This window comes from Ctenopharyngodon idella, chromosome 23 (genome assembly GCF_019924925.1).
Source record: "Ctenopharyngodon idella isolate HZGC_01 chromosome 23, HZGC01, whole genome shotgun sequence".
Lineage (NCBI taxonomy): Eukaryota > Metazoa > Chordata > Actinopteri > Cypriniformes > Xenocyprididae > Ctenopharyngodon > Ctenopharyngodon idella.
Window position 1 is genome coordinate 11,338,785 of NC_067242.1, and position 24,064 is coordinate 11,362,848.

A 24,064-nucleotide genomic window follows, 5' to 3' on the forward strand; every position below is an offset into this window, starting at 1 on the left:
TGTTGCTGAGCATCTGCTTTTTCTGACTCCTGTGCAAAAGCTGTAGACGATATTAATAAAAAGCTCCAACACAGCAGCCAAGGGCCAAAGTAGGTCACACATTCTGTTGGTAGTTTATATTCTGCCATCATATATGCAGCTTCTGGGTCTCGAGACTCCAGCTAAACAGAGCATGTTTGAATCACTAACCCATTGTGGTATAAATGAGGCCGATATCTTATAGAGTGGGCTCCTTACGCGACAAGAAAGCTTAGCACATGCAATTTTAATAATTGGAGCGTGTCAGCTAATCACATGATTCTTTGTGCATTTCCTCCAACAAAACGGCAGCTAAATGTTTTCATAAATCACGATCTTAGTCGCCGGAGAGGATCTGTAATGGCCTTGCAGCAGGGCTAAACACTTCTGTTTGACCCTCAAGACCAGAGGCTGATATGCCAGCATGATTTTACATTTGCTAAATAAAGAGTTGTGCTTCAGAATATCTTTTTTTTTTCTGCAGAAGAAAAAAAAAAATCATACAGGTTTATAATGACAGTTGAGTAAATTTTTTTGGGGGGGGGATTTTGGCAGGTACGAATAATGATACATTTGACGCTCAACTCTCTCCTTTCTGACATGCCACTGAATCGAAATCCTCCAATACAATAACTGCACTGCCACACTGTTTGTCCAGCACCAACACTACCTACTCCCAGTCAACCAAATAATCATTAAAGAGCTCTGTTTGACAGTTCATTACAAGAGAAATATCTGTCAGACCACTCAGGAATACTTTTCTTTATCTTGACAGAGACTAAAATGAAGTTAGACAGGAGTTATGACATTTTTAATTCACTCTCTGATTAAGGAAATCAAAAGAGGGAAATCTTTTGTGACAAAATCTTCACCTGAATTGACACCAAAGCTTTGCTAATGGTAGATCAAAGCTCTCTAAAAAGTTCCTTTGTGGCTGTGTGGTTTGTCAGACACTAAACAGTCTTTGTGGCTCCATAGCTTCTGGGCGTCTCAGGGTGTGAGACCTACATCAGAGAGATGTTTTCATCTATTATTCCAGGACATTATCTTAAATCAGGCCTTATCTGCACATTGGGCTGGAGGCTGTCATAAAGAAAACAAATTTGAACGCTTAAACATGAATCACACGCAGTGGGCTCTCTCATTAGCGGTGCTTGCTAAGACAAACATTACTACTATTATTGCTCAAGTATTACAAGACTAGTAAACATCTTGCAACATCTGAAAAGCAACTTGTTCTAAGTATCAATTTTGTGTGCACTTCTGTTCAAAAGTTTGGGGTTAGTAAGATTTTTAAATGTTTTTAAGTCTCTTATGCTTAAAATACCATATAAACAGCAATATTGTTAAAGGAACACTCCACTTTTTTTGAAAATAGGCTCATTTTCCAACTCCCCTAGAGTTAAACAGTTGAGTTTTACCGTTTTCGAATCCATTCAGCCGATTTCCGGGTCTGGCGGTACCACTTTTAGCATAGCTTAGTATAGTTCATTGAATCTGATTAGACCGTTAGCATCTCGCTCAAAAATGACCAGAGTTTCAATATTTTTCCTATTTAAAACTTGACTCTTCTGTAGTTACATCGTGTACCAAGACCAGGCGCAATGATATTACGCAGCGTCTCTCACAAATGTCTCCATGGTTGCAAGGCACGCTCCCTGTGCAAGCAGGGAGTCACAGGGGCTGCGTAATATTATTGCGCCTGCTGCACCCATGGTACGGTAGCAAAGTTCCTTGATTATTACGCCGGAATGAGAGTATAGTTCCTAGCCATATTGGCCTAGAAAATCGCAACTTTTCATTTTCCGTCGGTCTTAGTACACAATGTAACTACAGAAGAGTCAAGTTTTAAATAGGAAAAATTAGCCAACCTAATTAGCAGCTAACATGAAAAAAAAAATCCCATTCCGGTGTTATTCTACTGCATGTGCCCAGAATCGGTCCTTCCAGACGTTTCTGCATGCTCAGGATGGTGGAGAGAGCTTGGGATTTGGTACATTACATGCTGAATTTACCACATGTGAAGTTAAATTTCACGGATTTTCTTTCAGGTTACCTTTTCATCCCAAAATATGGCATTCTTTCTAGACCAACCAACTGATCCCAGTCCTTAGAGAAACTAAATTTGCACCTGCAGTTCACCAAAACTCATTGTGCTTGATTGTAGTGCTCTAAAACTTCTGGTATCTTTAAGGGGTTGGACTCGAGGACACAAACACATTAGCATCTGCTCTAAGCTCCGGTGCCCTGAGAGGAAACCTGTATCATGATGTGCCCAGATGTGGGTGGTGGAACGAGGGTGAAATCCATCTTCCTGCATTTGGCAGCTCTACACAACACAATTGGCTTTAAAGCAGGAAGAGCAGAGGGTCTGCAACAGGGCTGCATGCTGGCATGAGCTTAGCTGGCCCTCTACAATGTCAGTATGTGAGCAATTCTTCTACTTAGCATCCCACCAGCCAACATTATCCTTTCTCTATCCTGTTATTCTTGCTAAATGAGCTATATGTAATTTGCTCTGGACTTCTGCCACTCAACTCCATGTTTGTCACTAGTGTTAGGTTACCAAAAATGAAAATTCTGTCATAATTTACTCACCCTCATAGTTTGCGCATTACAAAATTACTGTATGGCTTTACAAGGCGTAAATGAGAAGGATTCCCACACATTTTGACCAGTGAGTTTCTATGGCTTTTCTATTTAATTATGATTATTACATTTAAAAAAAAAATTATAGAGACTGTATTCATAAAAAGCAAATTCTAGCAGATTACCTTTTTTTTTTGTTCACAATATGTTAGCTACATACAGTCAAACCAAAATTTATTCAGACACCTTGAACATTTCATTTATTAATACAGTTTATTCACTTTAGTTTAAAAAAATGGTAATAAAATGACAAGATCTCAAAGTGTCTGAATAATTTTTGGTTCCAAATTTTTATCAATTTTACTGGTAGTCCACTATATGAAGAATTTTTGGGTATAATATGTCACAGTTTACTTTATTTTGCTATCCCCACTTACATAAATGAACTATAGTGTCCTGCACCCACTAGTAAAAATATATATCAAAAATATCAAAAATGTCAGAATAATTTTTGGTTTGACTGCATATTTTGCTATAGTTAACTAAAACAAACTATTAAAACGTTTTCATAAATTTAAATAAAGCTGAAATAAAGTAAATTATAAATATTAAAACTATTATTATAACTATTAAATTATTTAAAAAAAAAATTAAAACAAACATTAGCACTGTTGTGTTAGCAACTAACTATAATAAGTGTAGGCTAAAGTACTAAAATTACTAAAACTAAAAAAAGCTAAATTGACATTTAAAAGAGACAAAAGCACATTACAAAGTTACTAACATTTAAACTAAAATGAAAACTGAAGACATAAAAATAATAAGCTAATTCAAAATATGAATAAATACTATAATACTATATAAATATTAATATATAGGCGTGATCATGACTATTCAAGATCGTTTTCCAGTGTAAAGTCCAATCAGATATAGTCTATATATCTGATTATAAGGGAAATAAGGGAATTTTAAGTTAATATTGAAATGTACATTTTAACTATTTTACATATGTACTAGAGATATCTAAAAATATAAATGTAAATAATGTCAATATAAGATTTTATTCATTTCTTGACTTTGCCTGAAAGTCGCATTTAAATTCCTTGATATTTCCAGGTTTTCCATGGAACCCTAAATATAGTGCACAAGCCTAATGGACTACATACATAGGAGCTTTTCAGTCTCCATCCCCTTTAACTCTCATTGTACAGAAAAGTTCAGCTGGGACATTCTGCAAAATATCTAATTTTTATGTTCCACAGAAGAAAGAAAATCATATAGGTCTTGAATGACATGAGGGTGAGTAATAAATGATGACAGAACTTCCATTTTGTGTCAACTGCTACATTATATGTTTACAAAGAGCCTGGCAGAAATATAAAGGAAACTGATGAAAAACTTACTAGAAAGGTGGCGATGGCCACACCGATGATAAACCCGGCGATGACGTCAGACCAGTGGTTTCGATACTCCGCAACCCTGTTAATACCCGTTAGAAAGGCCAGGCACATCAGACCCAAAGACATGACTGGTTTAGCCAGACGAGTTCCTTTGGCTTTCACTGTAAATGTAATGTACATCTGAAATCAGAGGAAAACAAAGTAACAAATTATATTAAAATAATAAATGATTTTGATATGCAACCAATTGTGCTTTATCTCACACAACCCAAATAGTTTTTGTACCTCTACTAGTAGGCATTTAAGAACACTTACTGGTTGGATAGTTAGCCAATCATAAAAATATCAAATGTAAATATACTCCAAAATGCATAGCAATCCGACCACACAAACCTCATGCCCTCAGGAGGTGATTTGAGCTGCAGATGTCAATGTAAATGCATCAGGTTATTCAGGGCACATACGTAATCCTTCCTCATCCCAAACGGAACGTCAGCATACGGAGACTCGGGAACCTCATAATCATAATTGAGACATATGGAGCACCACAAAACTCGAATACCAATTGCCATATAGGGCAGAGAGAGCCTTAAACAGTGACAGAAACTGTTGTTATGGTTACCTCCTCAGGCGAATGTGACTTCTGTTTGCAAGAATCTATTTGTGACTAGGTGAAAATATGTGCTCTGACTAACTTATAACTTCTGTGGTTACTGAAACATTTGTACAAGACCTCTCAACCTTTTGTTTCGTAATGTACGCCCTGTTTTACAGACATATCAGGTGGAAAAACCAGAGGAAAAACAAATGGTTGCAATAACACAATGCACTAAAACTCTGAACTAACACAAAGTCCATTAGCATATTTTCGCATGCAGGATGAGAAAAAAAAAAAAAAAGATTTGATGGTAGGGATGCGTGATATATTAAAATAAAATCAATGTGCTATGATTTAAAAAAAAAAAAAAAAAAAAAAAGAAAGAAAAAAAAAGACATAGAACCTGGAAGCGTTGAACGTAAACAGTGCTCAATATTAATATTATAAAGCGACGAGAATATTTTTGGTGCGCCAAAAAAACTAAATAACAACTTATATAGTTATGAATCAGCGTGTCGAATCACGATTCGGATCGTGTGTCAAACCACCAAACTGCTAAAATCACGTGACTTTGGCGCTCCGAACCGCTGATTCGTCACAAAAGATTCATAACGCTCCGAAGCTTCCTGAAGCAGTGTTTTGGCGCACCAAAAATATTCTCGTCGCTTTATAATATTAATATTGAACCACTGTACTCACATGAACTGATTTAAATATGTTTTTAGTACATTAATGGATCTTGAGAGAGGAAATGTCATTGCTGTCTATGCAGGCCTCACTGAGCCATCGGATTTCAACAAAAATATCTTAATTTGCGTTCCAAAGATTAACGAAGGTCTTACGGGTGTGGAACAACATGAGGGTGAGTAATAAATGACATTATTTTCATTTTTGGGTGAACTAACCCTTTAATGGTTGAGACACAATGACATGCCTATATCCTTTCATAGGAGTGTATGAGTGTGTATATTTTCTAAGGGAGGCTCATGAGGAGGTGAACAGCTATCAAACACACATTTAGATCAGTCAGGCAAAGAGAGAGAGTGCCCAAAGCAAGCCTAACAATCCAGAGGGAGATTTGTGTTGTAACTTTAAAAGTCATGTCATAGCAAAGTGAAAGAGAAAATGTGAATATATGTGGGACAGTCCTGCCGACTCATTCTTGAGTATGCATGTGTGTCAGCGCTGAAGGTCGTAGATAATCAGTCATCACTCCTGAGGACGCCACACAAAGACAGTAATTGTTGCCTTGTGCGAGTTTGAGACACTACAGCACCGTCTCTCGTATAGTCTCACTTTTTCAGTGTCTCTCTCTAGTATTCAAAGGTCACTGTCACATTGTGACCTGATTTTATTCCGTCTGAGGAGTTGAGGTGAGCAGGCATTTTCGGTGTCCTCAAATCTCAATATGTATGACTTAGTTTTTATATGGCGCATACAAAATACTGTAATGCACTTACAATGGACGTCTATGTGTCAGGGCATTCTGGAGGTTTTAAAAACAGAAATGTAAAGCTTGTGTTTTTGTTATAGCAGTTATATAGTGTTATTTAAGCAGCAAAGTCATTTGGCATTATTTAAAGTTCACTTATGGCGCTTTTCCACTGCATGGTACAGTTCGGTATGGCTCGATACGGCTCACTTTTTGGCGCTTTTCGACTGCATGGGATGGCTCGGTATGGACCGCTTTAAACAACTGTTGCTTTAAACAACTGTTGCATGCAACTTGAAAAAAGAAATGTCTATATCTTGGTCAGTATATAAGGTGCAGACTCGTTGGTAGACGAGGCCAATAAGGCGGCGTAACTATAACGGTCAGTCTATAAAATCCCACCCATTTTGAAGCGGTATTAACTGCAATGGAAAAGTAAACCGAAAGCGAAGCGAGCTAAGCCGTGGGTAGAATCTGCGATCTCTGACCCAGTTTGTTCGGTGGCTTCCATGGCTGAAATTCGCTGCATGTGTTTTCCGCCAACTGGCAACCCGGGGTGGCGAAATACTATTGGGTAAATTGGCAATGTGTGATCTTGCACAGACCAAAACAAAAACAGACATTCCGCCACAGAACGCACATTTCAAATGTTTTTTTGTGAAAAAAAAATAAATAAATAAATAAATAAAAACTATAGAATTTTAATATCAGCTGTAACACACTAACATTCAAAGGTTAGAGGTAAGGTGAATTTAAGGTTAAAAGATAAGTTTTTTTAATTATTTTTTTCTCTTATGCTCAAAGAGGCTGCATTTATTTGATAAAAAAAATGGTCAAAACAGTAATACTCTGAAATATAACAATTTAAAAAAAAAATGTGAACATATTTTATTAGGAATGCACCGATACCAAGCTCATGTTGTACTTGTAAAAATATCCCCGACACCAAAGACCGATAGCTCATGTGACGTAACTGACAGAATATTCCATTCAGAGATACACTGGCGGCAGCAGCAAAAACTATGTCAGCCTCAGAGGTGTGGAAATACTTCAAAATTAATGATGACAAAACACACATTGCTAACTGCATGCTTTCAATCATTCGTTATCGATTAGTGAAGGCGGGATAGGCGGAATCACGCTAAATGACACAGACCAGAGCACTTTCTCTCTCTATCTCTTTTTTTGCGCGCGATCCCAGTTCTCTCGGACAGCGCGCGATCAGTTCTCCTTGCGCCTGAATGGTCAAATGCACACATAGTTGTCAAAATTTCCATGGTATGGAGTATCTCACGTAAATACAGTCGGTTATGGCTTAAGTGGACGTAAACATTTGGGTGAAAACACGATATGTGTCAGTATCCATGGATTCGGTCTTAAAGGGACCATAGCCTATATTTGTCATTAATGTTAATAAAACAACAAAAGATGTTAAATAAATGTATACATGGTAAATAATGACCACTGTACCTGAAAAACAAGTTTATTTAATTTGTATCTCTACAGTATTTGTTGTATTGTTTGTAAATTTCTTTTTATATAACAACAATTATAATTATGCCCTTTGAAGGTTATTGGACACTGTGAAATTTTTGTTCTTTAAGTTTATGACAAGAAAAATGATTACTTTTTTCATTAGAGTAATAATAAAGAAGCTGTCCTATATTCATTAGTCTCACTGTGTTGTGCTTGGAAAACTGCAACATCACCCAAATTTAAAAAAAAAAAAAAAAAAAAAAAAAAAAAAAAAAAAGAGAGAGAGAGAGAGAGAGAGAGAGAGAGAGAGAGAGAGAGAGAGATTAATAAATGTATAGGCATCGGTATCGGCGAGTACCAGAAAAAAAAAAAAAGTATCAGTACTCGTACTCGGTCCTTAAAAAAATGGTATCGGTGTATCCCTATATTTTATCATCATCAAGTCTTCAGAAATCATTCTAATATGCTGATTTGCTGCTAAAAAAAAACCATTTCTTATTATTATTGATGTTGAAAACAGTTGTGCTGCCTAACATTTTTGTGAAAATCACCTTTTTTGGGGAACTTTGATCAACAGAAAGTGCAAAAGAACAGCATTTATTTTTGAAATAGTAATAGTAGTATAGACTTTTCTTTTGTTACAAAAAAAAGTCACTTTTGATCAAATAAGTCCTTACTGAATAAACATATTAATTTCTTTAAGAAAAAAATTCTTACTGACCCCAAACTTTTGAATGTTAGCTTAATTATTTTAATATCTGTGTATCACTACTTAAAAAAAAAAAAAACAGTCACACTTTAGTTTAGGGTCCAATTCTCACTATTAACTATTAACTACGACTTTTGCCTTAATAAACTCCTAATTACTGCTTATTAATAGTTAGTAAGGTAGTTGTTAAGTTTAGGTATTGGGTAGGATTAAGGATTTAGAATATGGTCATGCAGAATAATTCATTAATATGTGCTGTATAAGTACTAATAAACATCCAATATCCTAGTAATATGCATGCTAATAAGCAACTAGTTAATAGCGAGAATTGGACCCTAAACTAAAGTGTTACCGAAAAAACTTTTAACTTGGAAGTATGTCAGACTCCAGAAGTGAAAAAATGGGTTGTGAGCACTGTTGCATGTTGACTTTTCATGTGTCCTAAATTTTGCATGTGCGATTCAGAAGCCGGTTGAGTCCTCAGTCATCTACCTTCAGGGCTACTGTCAAAAACCATGTAGTCTTTGTGAATGCAACAAAACGTCATCTCTCAGGTCAAGGGCAGAGCCTCTGGACTGCCTGAGAGCTGCTCAAAGTAAGTTGTCAAAATATCAATTTTACACACTGTTGCACAGCCGTGAACTTCTTCCCCAAGAGATACAATGTCTCATTTCTGTCAGGTCGACTGGCCAACAGCTGTGATATACTTTCATTTACATCATCTAAAGACATAAAAGACATTTTTATTGTATTTGCAACAGCTATCATGTTCAGGATTGAGAACGTCACATTAAAAGAGTATTTGTTCAATGACTTCTTTGAGTAGTGACTTTGAGTAGTTTTTGGAGAATCTCATCCCACAGGACTTTGACAAATTCATGAAACTCTGGGCTGACTCACAACATCCCGCCATCTATTCTGACTTCCTTGCCACCTCATTCTTCAAAAGTGAAAAAAGTGTTAATATGTATTTGCAGATCTGTTTCAAAACCTAGTGAGCTACTCCCTACTAAGACTGCAGACTCTTAAGTGAAATGGATCCCTATAAGAGACTGATTTGATTGGCTGTTCTTTAGAGCTTCACATTTTACAAAACTGCATTGTACAAGAACTACTCTAAAATTACTTAAACCTGTTAAATACCTATACACATGACCGACGTATGGAAATCTACAATTGTGAATATTTTATCAATGCAAAACTCATTTGATCAGCCTCCTTTACAAAAAAAAAAAAAAAAAAAAAAGCAGCAGTCGCATACTCAGTGTGGAGTATTTAAACTAGATTATCAACCCTTTAATCTCTAATTAATCACAATGTTAAAGAGGAAGAATTCTCTACACTTTCTGCCCTACATACAAAATGTGATTGAAGAAGCACGTTCGTTCAAAGACACCTTGCAGAAAGTCAAAAATTCTAAGCTCTCTGACACAGTAAAGCACATCGTAGACACTAATCAGACTCCTCGTGTCTACATTAATAATCGAACCTCCGGGGACACCGTGATTCTCTCCGAGTTCTAGCCATCAGGGCTCGACTCGACTAACAGACGGTATGAAATATTCTCACTCCCTATGGAGTGTGATTTCCTTGTGGGCCTGGTGCACATCTGCAGCAGCATCACTGATGAAAGAGAGGGCTAAACCGAGCCAGATGCTCATTACTTGATTTTTGGATTCTGTCCTTCATAGTCTGCTCAGCTGTACGGGACGTCTCGCATCATAACCGGGTCATTGTAGCTAATTAGACCATGAAGTGAAAAATTAAGGGAAGCCATAAAAGTGGTGATTAAAATGGGAATGAATAAGTAAAGCTCATGTGTTATCTAATTTTTGGGGCTGGTTAGTGCAGCCCATTTCTAAAATGATTTGCGGGATGTATCGTTTAGCAAAGATAATTCATTCAGTTTTGATGGGCTTTTGCACAGACAACAGGCAAAAATCTGATTTTTTTTGCTACTCTGTAAAAAAAGATATTTTAACTCATCAAAATAAAGTAATTTCGACCTTTTTTTTTTATCTCAATTCATCTCGATTTTTAATTTTAATGTAATTTAAGTTGAAATGACTTGTACAGCCAATCTGATCATACTTAATTTAAGTTGAAATAGGTGGACATTTTTTACACTGCATATACAACTTAAATTTGTAGTTTGAACTGCAAATATACATATTATAATTTAATAATAATATATATTAATATAATTAATATAATTATTTTTTAAAAACCAATTCCAGATCCAAAACTGAAATTGGATTAAAATCTATCCATTTAGTTGTTCATAGTCTGAATAGCAAAAAAATAGCAAAAAACACAAAATGTGGTTTGAAATCTGATTGAAACCTGATTTCAAACCCAAACTGATTTAAAATCTGATCTGAATGTGTTTCAGTCTGAATGATCAGATCAGACTTCAAGTAGGTTTTTTTTCCTCATTGGGTTTATGAGTTTTACAAATCCCAACCACAAAAATTTTTAAATCAGATTTTTGAAAAATCATTCAGATCACATTTCACATTTCTTTTTTTTTTTTTTTTGAAGTGCAGCAGCACTGAAAAAAATCAGATTATGTTCAGTTTAAACAAAGCCTCATTCAAAACCAATCATGTCACCAACTGATCCCATATGAGAAATGTCCAGACACAACCTTTAAATTGACATTAGATCTTTTCACACCAATCCAACTCTTATTTCCTCTCTCAATGGCAACACTTCCTACCGACAAATTGCTGACAGACAAGGCGACCACAGCGTTCGTGGAAAAAGAGTTACCACTTTCTTCCATTGCCCATTACATAGAAAAAAATTCCTTGCCACAAATGACTGTGTTCACGCTATAGTGCTTTGTGCCATGTCTGTGCTCGATCAGGCTATGAACAGAATCCAAATGAAGCTCGGGCGAATTTGCATCTGCATTTCAAACGCAGTCCTGCGTGGTACCATCTCTCCTGGATGCACTCAAGATAAGCCTGCTTCATGACGATCACTATATGAAGCAGAGATATACATATCAATGATTCACACTTGCCATTAAAAATTCAAACCTGCTGAATACAATACAATGAACAAGTTGTGTTTGCTGTAAGAGGAGCCAAAACCACCTTCATATGACCGCTGTATTTAAACAAGAGCTCAAAGGCAAAAGCAGATTGACGGTTGTCACTCTACATCACATTCATTAATGGAGGTGAATGTGAAGAGCAGCAGAGGACATGCTTTCAACAACCTTCTTGAAGAACTTCAAAGCTAATGACTTTCTGAGACAGGGATAGCTGCAGGACGGAGTAATGGGCATGTTGCGAAAGGTAAGGGGGCATGCTGAAAGGTACACAGTGCTACAACAGAAACTAACCCCAAACCCTACCCCACACCCTAACAGGCAGCTTTCGCAACCAATTATAAAAACCTTACGGCATGCCCATTACTCCGACCTGCATATACCCACACTTGGACTTTCTAAGGACTCGCAGATGACATAACACAGATACAAAGTCTGTGTTACATGTTATAAACAAATATAAATGTTTTTATGGAGGAAAAGTTGGACTATTTCAACTTGATGTGCCATCTTAAAATGCAAGGTTCAGAGTGGGACACAAAAAAAAACAACACAAGACAATGCAACAGCTAAAGACGTTCATCAGCATGTGTGTATAGAAGTGCTTTAAAAAGGGATGCATTTAAAGACAACTTCTGCAAGAAAGGTTTACCATGGAAACAGTCTAACAGCTAAAGTACAGCATGTTAATTAAACCATCACTGCTAAAAATATCAAAACTAAATAAAGAAAAAAAGTCTGCTTTTTACTTTTTTCAAGAAAGGTTTATCATGGAAACAATATAACAGCTAAAGCACAGCATGTTAATTAAACCATCAATGCTAAAAAAAACTAAAAAAAAACAAAAAAAAAAAAAAAAAAACTGTCATGCCAATAAGAGCGTTCAACAATGCATCAGCATCATTTCTTTCAAAAAAAAAAAAAAAAAAAAAAAAAAGTTTATCAAGTGAAAAAAGTACAGAAAATGTGCCTTGATCATTTTTGAAGAATTTTGGATGTTTGATGCATTTGAAAAAAAAAAAAAAAAAAAAAAAAAAAAAAATATATATATATATATTTCTTCTAGTCAAAATATGCAATGAATGGCAGAAAAATAGAATTCTTTCTACATTACAGTTCAAAAATCTCCCTTTGACATATACTGATTAAATGTAACCAACGAGATGTCTTAATAATATTTGCATACTTCTTTCACTGCCCTGCACTGGATAAAGGAAGAGGAACCATTAAGGATTTATGCAACATAGGCTGATTAGAAAAAAAACGTACTTACATTTTTGCAAAAACTGCAAAAACATACCTATACATACAGTTCACTGCAGTTCCTAGTGGCAGTAAAACACAACTTTTATTCCTTTTCCCACAAATTATGATTACAAGGGCAGATGATCAATTAATAATTACTTATTTTTGGGGTTCCTTGCATAATACTGTTACAACCTCCAAACACTTTTACCATCCCGCATGAATTGAAAACTAATACATTTTGAAGTTTGCATCACATAATCAGCTCCATATGTATGGCTTTTCTGAAATAGTCAACTGCACTTGTGATGCGAACTGCTTGGGTATGAGTCCGGTGAAACGCAAGTCCATGATAATAGAGCTTAAAGACTTAGTAACAAGCTTAAATGACATGGCTGCTTGAGCAAAAGAGTTTTTATCTTTGCTTTTGGGTTTAGTGTAGGTGTAAGTTATTTTTAAAAGCAATAGAGCATTAAAGGGTTAGTTCACCCAAAAATGAAAATTCTGTCATTTATTACTCACCCTCATGTCGTTCCACACCTGTAAGACCTTCGTTCATCTTCAGAACACAAATTAAGATATTTTTGATAAAAACCGATGGCTCAGTGAGGCCTGCGTCGCCAGCAATAACACTCCCTTTTTCAATGCCCAGAAAGCTGCTAAAAACATATTTAAAACAGTTCATGTGACTACAGTGGTTCAAGCTTAATATTATAAAGTGACGAGAATACTTTTTGTGTGCCAAAAATAACAAAATAAAGACTTGATTCAACAATATCAAGTGATGGGCGATTTCATGCCAAAGTCACGTGAACTATTGAAGTTTCAAAACACTTATGATGTAACGAAGCCTCGTTTACTGAAATCATGTGATTTTGGCGCTCTGAACCACTGATTCAAAACAAATGATTCGTAAAGCTTCGAAGCTTCATGAAGAATCGTTTTGAAATTGCCCATCACTAGATATTGTGGAATAAAGTCGCTACTTTGTTATTTTTGGCGCACAAAAAGTATTCTCGTCGCTTTATAATATTGAGGTTAAACCACTGTAGTCACATGAACTGTTTTAAATATGTTTTTAGTAGCTTTCTGTGCATTGAAAAAGGGAGTGATGCAGGCCTCACTGAACCATCGGATTTTATCAAAAATATCTTAATTTGTGTTCTGAAGATGAACGAAGGTCTTACGGGTGTGGAACGACATGAGGGTGAGTAATTAATGACAGAATTTTCATTTTTGGGTGAACTAACCCTTTAACCTTTTAGCGCCACTCATTGGACATTTTTCTTTCTGAACGGTCACGATACATACACGATACACTGCTTCAGATAAAACTGAAAGCGCTATTAGCACAACTTAATAGAGATTTCACTTTGAAAGTGTTGCGAAAACATCCAAGAAGCAAAGTAATATCATTTTGCAGAAATGTCACCGCAGGCACATTTTTCCTAGGTTGGATTTATGAGATACTCACAGCCATATAGACAGCGGCGTACACGCTGAGCGCCGCCTCTTTGGAAGGGAAGGTCTTGCGGGCACGCAGAATGTCATCCTCGTTGCCAGTGCAGGCTTCCTGATGGCTGATATAGCGTAGAGCTTGCTGGCAACCCAGAGCTGTGAAATTGGGCTTACATACTGTCAGGAAATGAGGGGCCAGATTCCCCGTTACCACCTGACCAGCATTCACGAAGATGTCTGTGGTGAAAAGACCAAACATGTATACACCTATAGAGAAGAAAAACAGCAAAAGGATACCAATTACTACAAAAACAAGAAAACAAAAACACATTTTTTGAGTAACTATTGTGACCATCAGCCACTGAAAAACCAATACGACTTCCTATATTTGATATTAAAATTCACTGCCTTCACTTTACATTTAAAGTATGTAATCCCTTAAAGAGAATCCATTAAGGTGGGGCTTAAAATATGTATTTGACAAACATGACCTGGAAATTGGCGTAATTATTCAGCGGTTGTGCCTGGCCTGTTAATGTGGGCTCGGTTAGCACAGGGTGTACCAGAACCAAAATTTCCTACTTAAGCACCTTAAGGGGACGGATACAACTACGACTAGGTGATCTCCACAGTGGCACAGATCTCGCCGCTGAGCTGTGAGTACACATTAGAGGAGCTAATGTTCTGAGCTGATGAGATAATAACCTATCTTCATAACTGAACTGAGTCTTTCTCTTCGGTGCTCTGTAAATCAAACCATAATGAAGAGAGCTCAAACACTCAAAATGGCTATCAGATGTGATTCACTTAATTGTGATTCACACTGTCAATGTGATTCACATGCTCTCAATTCTATTTGATTCCAATTCATATAATTTTTTCAGTTCATACTTAGTTTTCATATTTAGCTGTATATATACACCAAATATATAACTGGACACCAGTTGCTCTTTATCAGCACAAAAGAGTCTTTGCTTGTGAATCAGATCACACTAGTTACGCTGTATGATATTGCGTGCAGCCTGCGAAGACGATCAATAGAAAGACACATTTTCTTGCCATCGTTCTGAGATACAAGCACCCTTATCTGATCAAATTCAATTAGTTCTGCAACCTCTTGTCAAACATGAAGGGTTACAGGTTGGTCCTGGGATTTTAAGAATCAATATGGAGATTGATGAATATTAATTCATATTTACCTAGCCCAACATGGACATGCCCTCACTTTCAAAAATATAAACAGAACTATTCAAGGTAAAAGAAAATGAGCTAGACTACACTGAATATAGGCAACGTTTTTGTTGTTCACCACTTAATGATCTTGTAGCAAAATGAGCACCACTGAGCTTGAGAAACATGAAATCATGATGGACACATCACGCATCCCTTCATAATATACCCTTCTTTTCTGAGGATTTTTACAATGGTAGATATTTGCCGAAGAACCGGAAGTTGCCATTGTTTCTGAAAGAGCTTCATTTTTCTCCTTCACTCCTAAATGTCATGTTCTTCTTGTTTAGAACATCTTTTCAGCTCGACAGAATGACAGGCTTGACAAGGCTATTATTATAGCCATTGAAAGACCTGTATCAACAATAAGTCATTTTCATAACTGTTGGCAGACGTATTCAGACAACATTAACAAAGTGCCATTTAGCAAGTTTCCATGCATAAATACAGTCGCTCACACGAAGGCCTTGTGGAGTTTTAAGTGACACATAGCAAAACAAGTTTGGCAGATGATTTGGAGAGAAAATACGGTCTTATTTTACTAAGAGAGGTGATAATGCCAGTTGAGGTTCACATAAAAATGTCATCTTATCAGGTCACCAGTCCTGTTTTCTGTCATGTTGGCCACAACTTTGATGCTGACAGACCCTGAACTGCATTCTGTCTGCAAACGAACTGGGGCTAAAAATGGTTTATTCACACTTCCTCTGGCATGGATATCTCAACAACTGCATGGACAAGAAAGGAACATATTGCTGTCTGCGAATCTCAAAGATTCATTCAATATAGGAGCATTCATTGATATCTGCTCTGATTCAGTGAATTCATTCAGAATGGACTCAACTGATTCAAACTTCTGTCCATGAGTCTTTTTAAATATTTTCAAACGAGTCATTTGTTAGTGAATCAGACAAAATTGGTTGTGCTCATTTTATATATATTATATATATATATATATATATATATATATATATATATATATATATATATATATATATATATATATATATATATATATATATACATATACACACACACACACACACACACACACACACAAACCCAATTCCAAAAAAGTTGGGACACTGTACAAATTGTGAATAAAAAAGGAATGCAATGATGTGGAAGTTTCAATTTTCAATATTTTATTTAGAATACAACATAGATGACATATCAAATGTTTAAACTGAGAAAATGTATCATTTTAAGGGAAAAATAAGTTGATTTAAAATTTCATAGCATCAACACATCTCAAAAAAGTTGGGACAAGGCCATGTTTACCACTGTGTGGCATCCCCTCTTCTTTTTATAACAGTCTGCAAACGTCTGGGGACTGAGGAGACAAGTTGCTCAAGTTTAGGAATAGGAATGTTGTCCCATTCTTGTCTAATAGAGGCTTCTAGTTGCTCAACTGTCTTAGGTCTTCTTTGTCGCATCTTCCTCTTTATGATGCGCCAAATGTTTTCTATGGGTGAAAGATCTGGACTGCAGGCTGGCCATTTCAGTACCCGAATCCTTCTTCTACGCAGACATGTTGTAATGTTGTAATTGATGCAGTATGTGGTCTGGCATTGTCATGTTGGAAAATGCAAGGTCTTCCCTGAAAGAGACGACGTTTGGATAGGAGCATATGTTGTTCTAGAACTTGGATATACCTTTCAGCATTGATGGTGCCTTTCCAGATGTGTAAGCTGCCCATGCCACACGCACTCATGCAACCCCATACCATCAGAGATGCAGGCTTCTGAACTGAGCGCTGATAACAACTTGGGTTGTCCTTGTCCTCTTTAGTCCGGATGACATGGCATCCCAGTTTTCCAAAAAGAACTTCAAATTTTGTTTTGTCTGACCAGAGAACAGTTTTCCACTTTGCCACAGTCCATTTTAAATGAGCCTTGGCCCAGAGAAAATGCCTGCGCTTCTGGATCATGTTTAGATATGCCTTCTTTTTTGACCTATAGAGTTTTAGCCAGCAACGGCGAATGGCACGGTGGATTGTGTTCACCAACAATGTTATCTGGAAGTATTCCTGAGCCCATGTTGTGATTTCCATTACAGTAGCATTCCTGTATGTGATGCAGTGCCGTCTAAGGGCCCGAAGATCACGGGCATCCAGTATGGTTTTCTGGCCTTGACCCTTACACACAGAGATTGTTCCAGATTCTCTGAATCTTTGGATGATATTATGCACTGTAGATGATGATAACTTCAAACTCTTTGCAATTTTTCTCTGAGAAACTCCTTTCTGATATTGCTCCACTATTTTTCGCCGCAGCATTGGGGGAATTGGTGATCCTCTGCCCATCTTGACTTCTGAGAGACACTGCCACTCTGAGAGGCTCTTTTTATACCCAATCATGTTGCCAATTGACCTAATAAGTTGCAAATTGGTCTTCCAGCTGTTCCTTATATGTACATTTAACTTTTCCGGCCTCTTATTGCTACCTGTCCCAACTTTTTTGGAATGTGTAGCTCTCATGAAATCCAAAATGAGCCAATATTTGGCATGACATTTAAAAATGTCTCACTTTCAACATTTGATATGTTATCTATATTCTATTGTGAATATAGATAACATATTATATAAACTTGAATTCTAATTAAATGGGCTGAAATGAAAACAAAAGGAATGTTTCACCCAATTATTTATTTATTTATTTTTTAAAGGTATTGTTACTCCGTTACCTTTATAATGATACATTCAGCTATTTAATGACATTTTATTGGCACAAACACACACAGCTTTGAAGTGTATTCTGATTTCATTCATGATCATTTTTTATATCAAGAGTTTACGTGAACCAAGGGTTCTTCTCAGGCAGAGGGATTGAGAAATATTACGGAAAAAGCCTGTCTGAACTAACTAGTGCACCATGACCCACAGCCATTTTCTAAATTTAATCTCTCCCAAAGAACATCGCAGCGTGAGTCATTATGCAAATAACACAAGCCAGTGACTCCAGGTCACGAAGCAACTGGTCTCATTTGATGCTTTTCTGTTGAAATGCACCATCAAACCTCAAACAAACAGGAAGAAACATAATTTTTCAAAATATTTTCATTTCAAGCAGCTGCCCGTGCCTGGAAACACACAAGACATCTTCTAGGTGCTTTATCTTTTGAGTGTCAAACTCAAAAGATAAACCACAGGTTTACAAGGAATCACCCAAAAAATAAAACTGTAAAACAAGGAATCACCCAAAAATATATACTGTAAAACAGATACTCAAACCCAACAACCATAAAGAATTTGCCTGGAAAAATAATGTTTAAAAGAAAAATGTAATAATATAAAAGGACACAAATAGATGTCCTTTATACATTTATGACATTTTATATAAGCAATAAGGAACTCTAGCCTTTGGTATATTGTGAATACATTTACATATATACACACTACGGTTAAAAAATTTGGGATCGGTACGTTTTTAAAGAAGTTTCTTATGCTCAACCATCCTGCATTTATTTGATCAAAAATACTGTAATATTGTGAAATATTACCATTTAAAATAACTATTTTAATACGGTTTGAAATTTAAAGCTGAATTTTCAGCGGCCATTACTCTAGTCTAGTGTTACATGATCCTTCAGAAATTATTCAAATATGCTGATTTGGTTCTCAAGAAACATTTATTATTATTATTATTATTATTATCCATGTTGATGACCTAAACAGTTTCACTGCCATTTTTTTTGACATTTCATAATCTTTGATGAATAAAAAGTTCAATAGAACAGCATTTATTTGAAAAATAAATCTTCTTACATTATAAATGTCTTTGCTGTCACTTTATCAATTTAATGCATCCTTGCAGAATAAAAGTATTAAATCTTTATAAAGATAAAAATGTCACCATGTAGTCCAAATCATGACAATGCTGTTGAGTCGTCAAGCGTTATAAAAGAAGCTCACAGACACATAAGATTTCCTCCGGGCCACATTGACTGCTGCTGAACATTGACAGATGCTGTCAGTAAAGTAAATGTGATCTTCTCAGCACCCTGTAGGAGGCTTAGGAACAATTCTGCTTATCTGATTTGTCTTTAAGACCGCTAATGCCGTCAGATGTCCAACAATCCTGCAGCTTGGATGACTAGGCACTGCAAACTGTGAAACTATGACTAAAGTACTGTATATTCTGCTGGAAAGTGAGAGCGTCTGCGGTGAATAGGAACTATTTAATGCAGAAATTAATAGGAGATGGAAGTGGTGATCAGGCTAATAATCCGTGACGTTGCTGTTTCTTTATCTTGCAAAAACACTGAAGCAGAAATCTGGTGAAAAGGGGGGAAAATGAAACTCAGAATGAAAGAGCGAGCAAGAGACAGACAGGACAGATTAATTCTGGTCTTAATTTGTTAAACTGCATTAAGTACGTGACATGGTTGGAGAGGCTTTACCATCATGATGTCGTAGTGTACGTGAGGTTACACAGACAGCAAAAGACACCTGTAGATCATATAGAAGTACAGACTGTGTTTCCTGTAGTGATGCACCAAAATGAATTTTTTACAGAAACACTGAAACCAAAATTAAATTCCCCCTATTATGCTATTTTAAAAGTTCCCAATTTTGTTTTAGAGGTCTCCTATAATAGGTTTACATGCATCCAGGGTCAAAAAACACTTTCTGATTATATACACTGATATGCATCACTTCTTTTCTCAGTGTCTGAAATGGTTTGATCAAGGATCAGGTCTCTTTAAACCCCTTCTTTCCGAGAGCCTAATCTGCACTGATTGACCAAATGGCCTAGTTTGTTGTGATTGGTCTAGCACATGGAAACGAAACGCCCATTACCATATCTGAATTTCAACTCCGGAGGCTTCTTTAGCACTTGATACACAATGATACAAACAGTAACGATGGCATCGGTTTTACTGTATCAATTCGAGCCCGAGTCCTCATCCTTTGGAAGTGCATGCAAAGTGGATTTGCTTTCACAGTGCAGCAAACAGGGTCTTCTCGACATCTAGTCATTTAACATTCACAAACAGCTATATTACATGAAACGTGAAATCCGAAAAAGAATAATAGGGGCACTTTAAAGTCTTCATTTAGATTTAAGATCTAATTAAATTTGCTGAATTGGGTAATTAAACTCAGTTTGCTGTTCATGGTGTCATCATGATAAATTAAAGGTGACCTATTATGCCCCTTTTTACAAGATGAGTCTCAGGTGTCCCTAGAATTTGTCCGTGAAGTTTCAGCTCAAAATACCCCATGTATTTTTTTTTATTATACCATGTTTTAACTGCCTATTTTTGGGTAGGAGAAAAAAAAATGCACTGATTTGGTGTGTGTACCTTTAAATGCAAATGAACCAAGCTCGCGATTCCAACACACTGAGGCATAAGTAATACAGGAAAAGCTCACACAGCAAATATAACTCTCAAAATGGATCATTACAAACTGTTTGTGATGAAGCATATCAGATCACTTAGGTATGGCATGTATTTTGTGGATGTTTGCTAACATGAAAATGAGTTTGATTGCGAACTGCACGGCTAACATGGCTAAAGCTACACACTGTTAAGAATAAAGATGCGTTTATGAATTATACAGACTGCAAGTGTTTTTGAAAATAACGACATGGCTCTGGTCTCCGTGAATACAGCAAGAAATAATGGTAACTTTAGCCACATTTAACATTACATTAGCAACGTGCTAACGAAACACATTCAGAAAGAAAATTTGCAAAGTCACGAAATATATATGAAATTGGATCATGAACAGTTGGTATCGATCCATCTTTGAGAATCAACTTCTGTGAAAATCCTGTTTTACTGACCCTCGTGTGCAAAGCAGTCTGGTGTAAAATGACTTACTGGTATACATACTTACCAGTATACTTACTGGCACACACTGGTATATGAACTTATCTGGACACAATCCCTTCATAAATAAAATTACACCACTGCGTCCTTAGTGGCTCAGATGCCAGGAGTTTATGGATAATGTGTTTACTATTATAGCCATTAACAGATCAGTGATAATGTTTACATAGCTGAGACATATCACAAGCTCAGGGATGGTCGTTCTTGAGTGCTGCTGTCCTGCAGAGTTTTGCTCCGAACCAACTCACCTTCCTTCACGTAGCTTTAGTAATCCTGAAGACTTTCAAATGTGTTTGATCAGGGTTGTAGCTAAACTGTGTAGGACAGCTGCACTCCAGGACCAGTCTTACTGGTACACCATTGTCGTTTGTGAAAACAAAATGGCGGCGCCGTGGGTGGAAACATACAGGTTGGTGAACACATTTTCTGGTTTGGTAGAGGCACCAGGGACCGATTATAGCACTTAAAGTGGAAAAAGTCAGATTTTCATGATATGTCCCCTTTAAAACAGGTGATAAATTAAACCAGATGTAGTAAAATGAGCAGCCTCTCAATATTTTAGCCAAACAAATTTTACATATTGCTATTGTAGCATCCATTTTGGTCATGGTGAAATGCTTCCACACTGCTGACATGTTTACCTGTTGTAGCTTATCCACAATGAATGCACAAAATAAATGCATCAAAGAAAGCATCATTGGAGAAGTGCTAATTAAACATCACTTTAAGGGTAATAAAGTGCTTCACACACCTTCCTTCACTGGTTCTAACCTAAAATACAAGAGTTTTTGACACTATTGCACTTACCGTTGGTTGGTGCAACCTCTCTCTGTTGAGAGGGACAAACTACTTCCAAGTAATTCCCATGGTTTAACTGTAAATTGAATGCCAGGGATGAAAGCACAACGTTCCATAAAAAGATCCATAAAATGAAGTGGAATAGCTGTAACATACCAAGGAAACGGAAAGTCCTCCGCACTAATGGGTTGAGGTAACAGCAGTCCCCAGTCACCATGGTCTTCTCTCGACTGTCAAGATCTTTTGATGTGTACTGTATCAAGAACAACACAGTTTCTGTCACGGTGATCTGAAACAGAGCAGAAAGTCAGAAAATGTTAGTGTCTTTAAAAAAAAATTAGCTACTATGTTTTTACATGTTCTGAAGAAAATGTGAGTGGTGCTTATTAGTGCAAAACTTGCACTGGTAAGCCATGTTGCTTTGGAGGTCTGGGTGGTTGCTAAGGCATTGCTAAACGGTTTCTTAATGGCCCAAGTAAATTAACCCACAATCAAAAACAGTTTTTATTTCATTAGGTCTAGAACGGACTACAGAACCAAAAAAGCTACTGTACTAGTGAGTGGAAAGCTACGACTTGAAACCTAATTTTCAGTTTACAATGGAAATGGGAGGAAACAGAAGAAAAGATTAAGAGAGAACAAAAGTTTAAAAATGACAACAAGCCTAAATCAAGATATTGATTAGTCTCTGGCTGCATTGTTAAAGCCTGCCGGTCCTGCCTCTGCAAAAAACTGATGCTATTATGAGAATCCGCACTATTTCTATCCCATAAATCCAAATTAGAGTTTGTTCTGCCCTTATTTGCATCCATTAGTAGATGAAGTGTTGCAATATTGTTGTAGACAGAAGCCTTGCTTTGACTAGAGGCCTTTTCACACTGTATACTTTATCTACATTATTGAATCATATGGTCAGTTGGATTGATATTACTACTTAACATTATTCTTCATTGACTATGTGACCCTTGTTACACCTTTAGAAGAGAATAACTATTTCAGAGACAGAGACATTATTATATTTTGATGAAAACTATGAAAATGAGCACAAGAACAGTAAAATTTATTACATTTGAAACTCAATTTTATTGTATTAATAGACTGCATGTTCCTGGTCTTATTGTGAATGATTCATCAGTGCGTTAATTAAAAATAATGCTTTTACATTTGCATATTTTTTTTTTTTTTTCCATGAAATGACTTTCTTTCTCCACTGATGTCACCAAACCCTCTCATTTTTAGCCCCTCCCCTTCAACCTCCTGTCACATAAAGACACCTTGTACAATCCAATCAATTCCCAATGGATAGCATCAAGTCCTCAGGCCTGCCCAACATTATTTTCATTATTTGAACATGCTGTTGCATTCAGAAAAACATCACATTATATAATTTAAATCTGTGCCAAGTAAATCTTTTAGGATTCATACAAATTTTAGGTGTTTAAAGAAAACTCTATTTGCAATAAAAGTTAACTAACTAGAAATTTCTTTCTCTTCCTCTGTTCATGAGCACAGGGATACAAGTTTGACTGAGGTAAGGAGACCAGGATTCTGACACACATGAGGAGCTTGAGGCTCTTCCTGATCTGTCAGAGTGATTTAAGAGCTTGTCCAGCTCCTTGAGGGTTTGCTTTTGGGGCTTATACATGCAAGTAGGATCTTCTATTTCCAAAAGCAGAGAGACTTAATCTCATATTCTCAAACCGCATAAACCACCGCATAAAAATTTGGCTAGAGAAGCGTAAGAGTTTGGTGGCCCCTTTGCCGCCCTCCTTACTTCAAAACAGTAGCACAAACGCTCAAGGCTTTACACACATACACTGCAGAATGTAGGTTATGAGCATCCAGCAGAAGAGAGAATGATCAGATTCAGGAAAGACGGGGAAAACAAAAAAAAAAAACACCCACTTAAGAGACATCATCATTTCTGTTTTTATACATCACTAAAGATCTGTACAACCATCAGGAAATAGATTTAAAGCAGGGCTGTCAATCAACATAATTACATGAGGTGCTGATTATACAGATTAATCACATACTGTATCATATATTTGTTGACAAAAACTATTTTAGGATAATTTAAGACATTATCAAGGTATTTACCAAGAGATGTATATGTATATATGAATAGTTTTATATATTTAATGCAAAAACCTAATGGAGAAAAAAATACTTATGGAGGTACAACGAGAATAAAGACCTTGACGTGGCAATTTCC

General features: G+C 36.4%; 2 protein-coding genes across 10 annotated transcripts in view; both read right to left on the bottom strand.

The window, feature by feature from the left end:
- Nucleotides 1-24,064, bottom strand: part of LOC127505766 (60 kDa lysophospholipase-like) — a 293,042-nt gene that overhangs the window by 156,184 nt on the left and 112,794 nt on the right. The window lies entirely within an intron of this gene.
- Nucleotides 1-24,064, bottom strand: part of plppr5b (phospholipid phosphatase related 5b) — a 63,017-nt gene that overhangs the window by 12,413 nt on the left and 26,540 nt on the right. For all 9 annotated transcript variants that reach the window (XR_007927808.1, XM_051881589.1, XM_051881590.1 and 6 more), the window contains 3 exons: nucleotides 22,006-22,138; nucleotides 14,000-14,250; nucleotides 4,011-4,187 (listed from right to left, as the gene is read on the bottom strand). Coding sequence is in view for 8 of the 9 variants with exons in the window: in XM_051881589.1 (XP_051737549.1) it covers nucleotides 4,011-4,187; nucleotides 14,000-14,250; nucleotides 22,006-22,138 (561 nt within the window). In the remaining variant the exon portion in view is untranslated. The remainder of the gene's footprint in view (nucleotides 1-4,010; nucleotides 4,188-13,999; nucleotides 14,251-22,005; nucleotides 22,139-24,064) is intronic.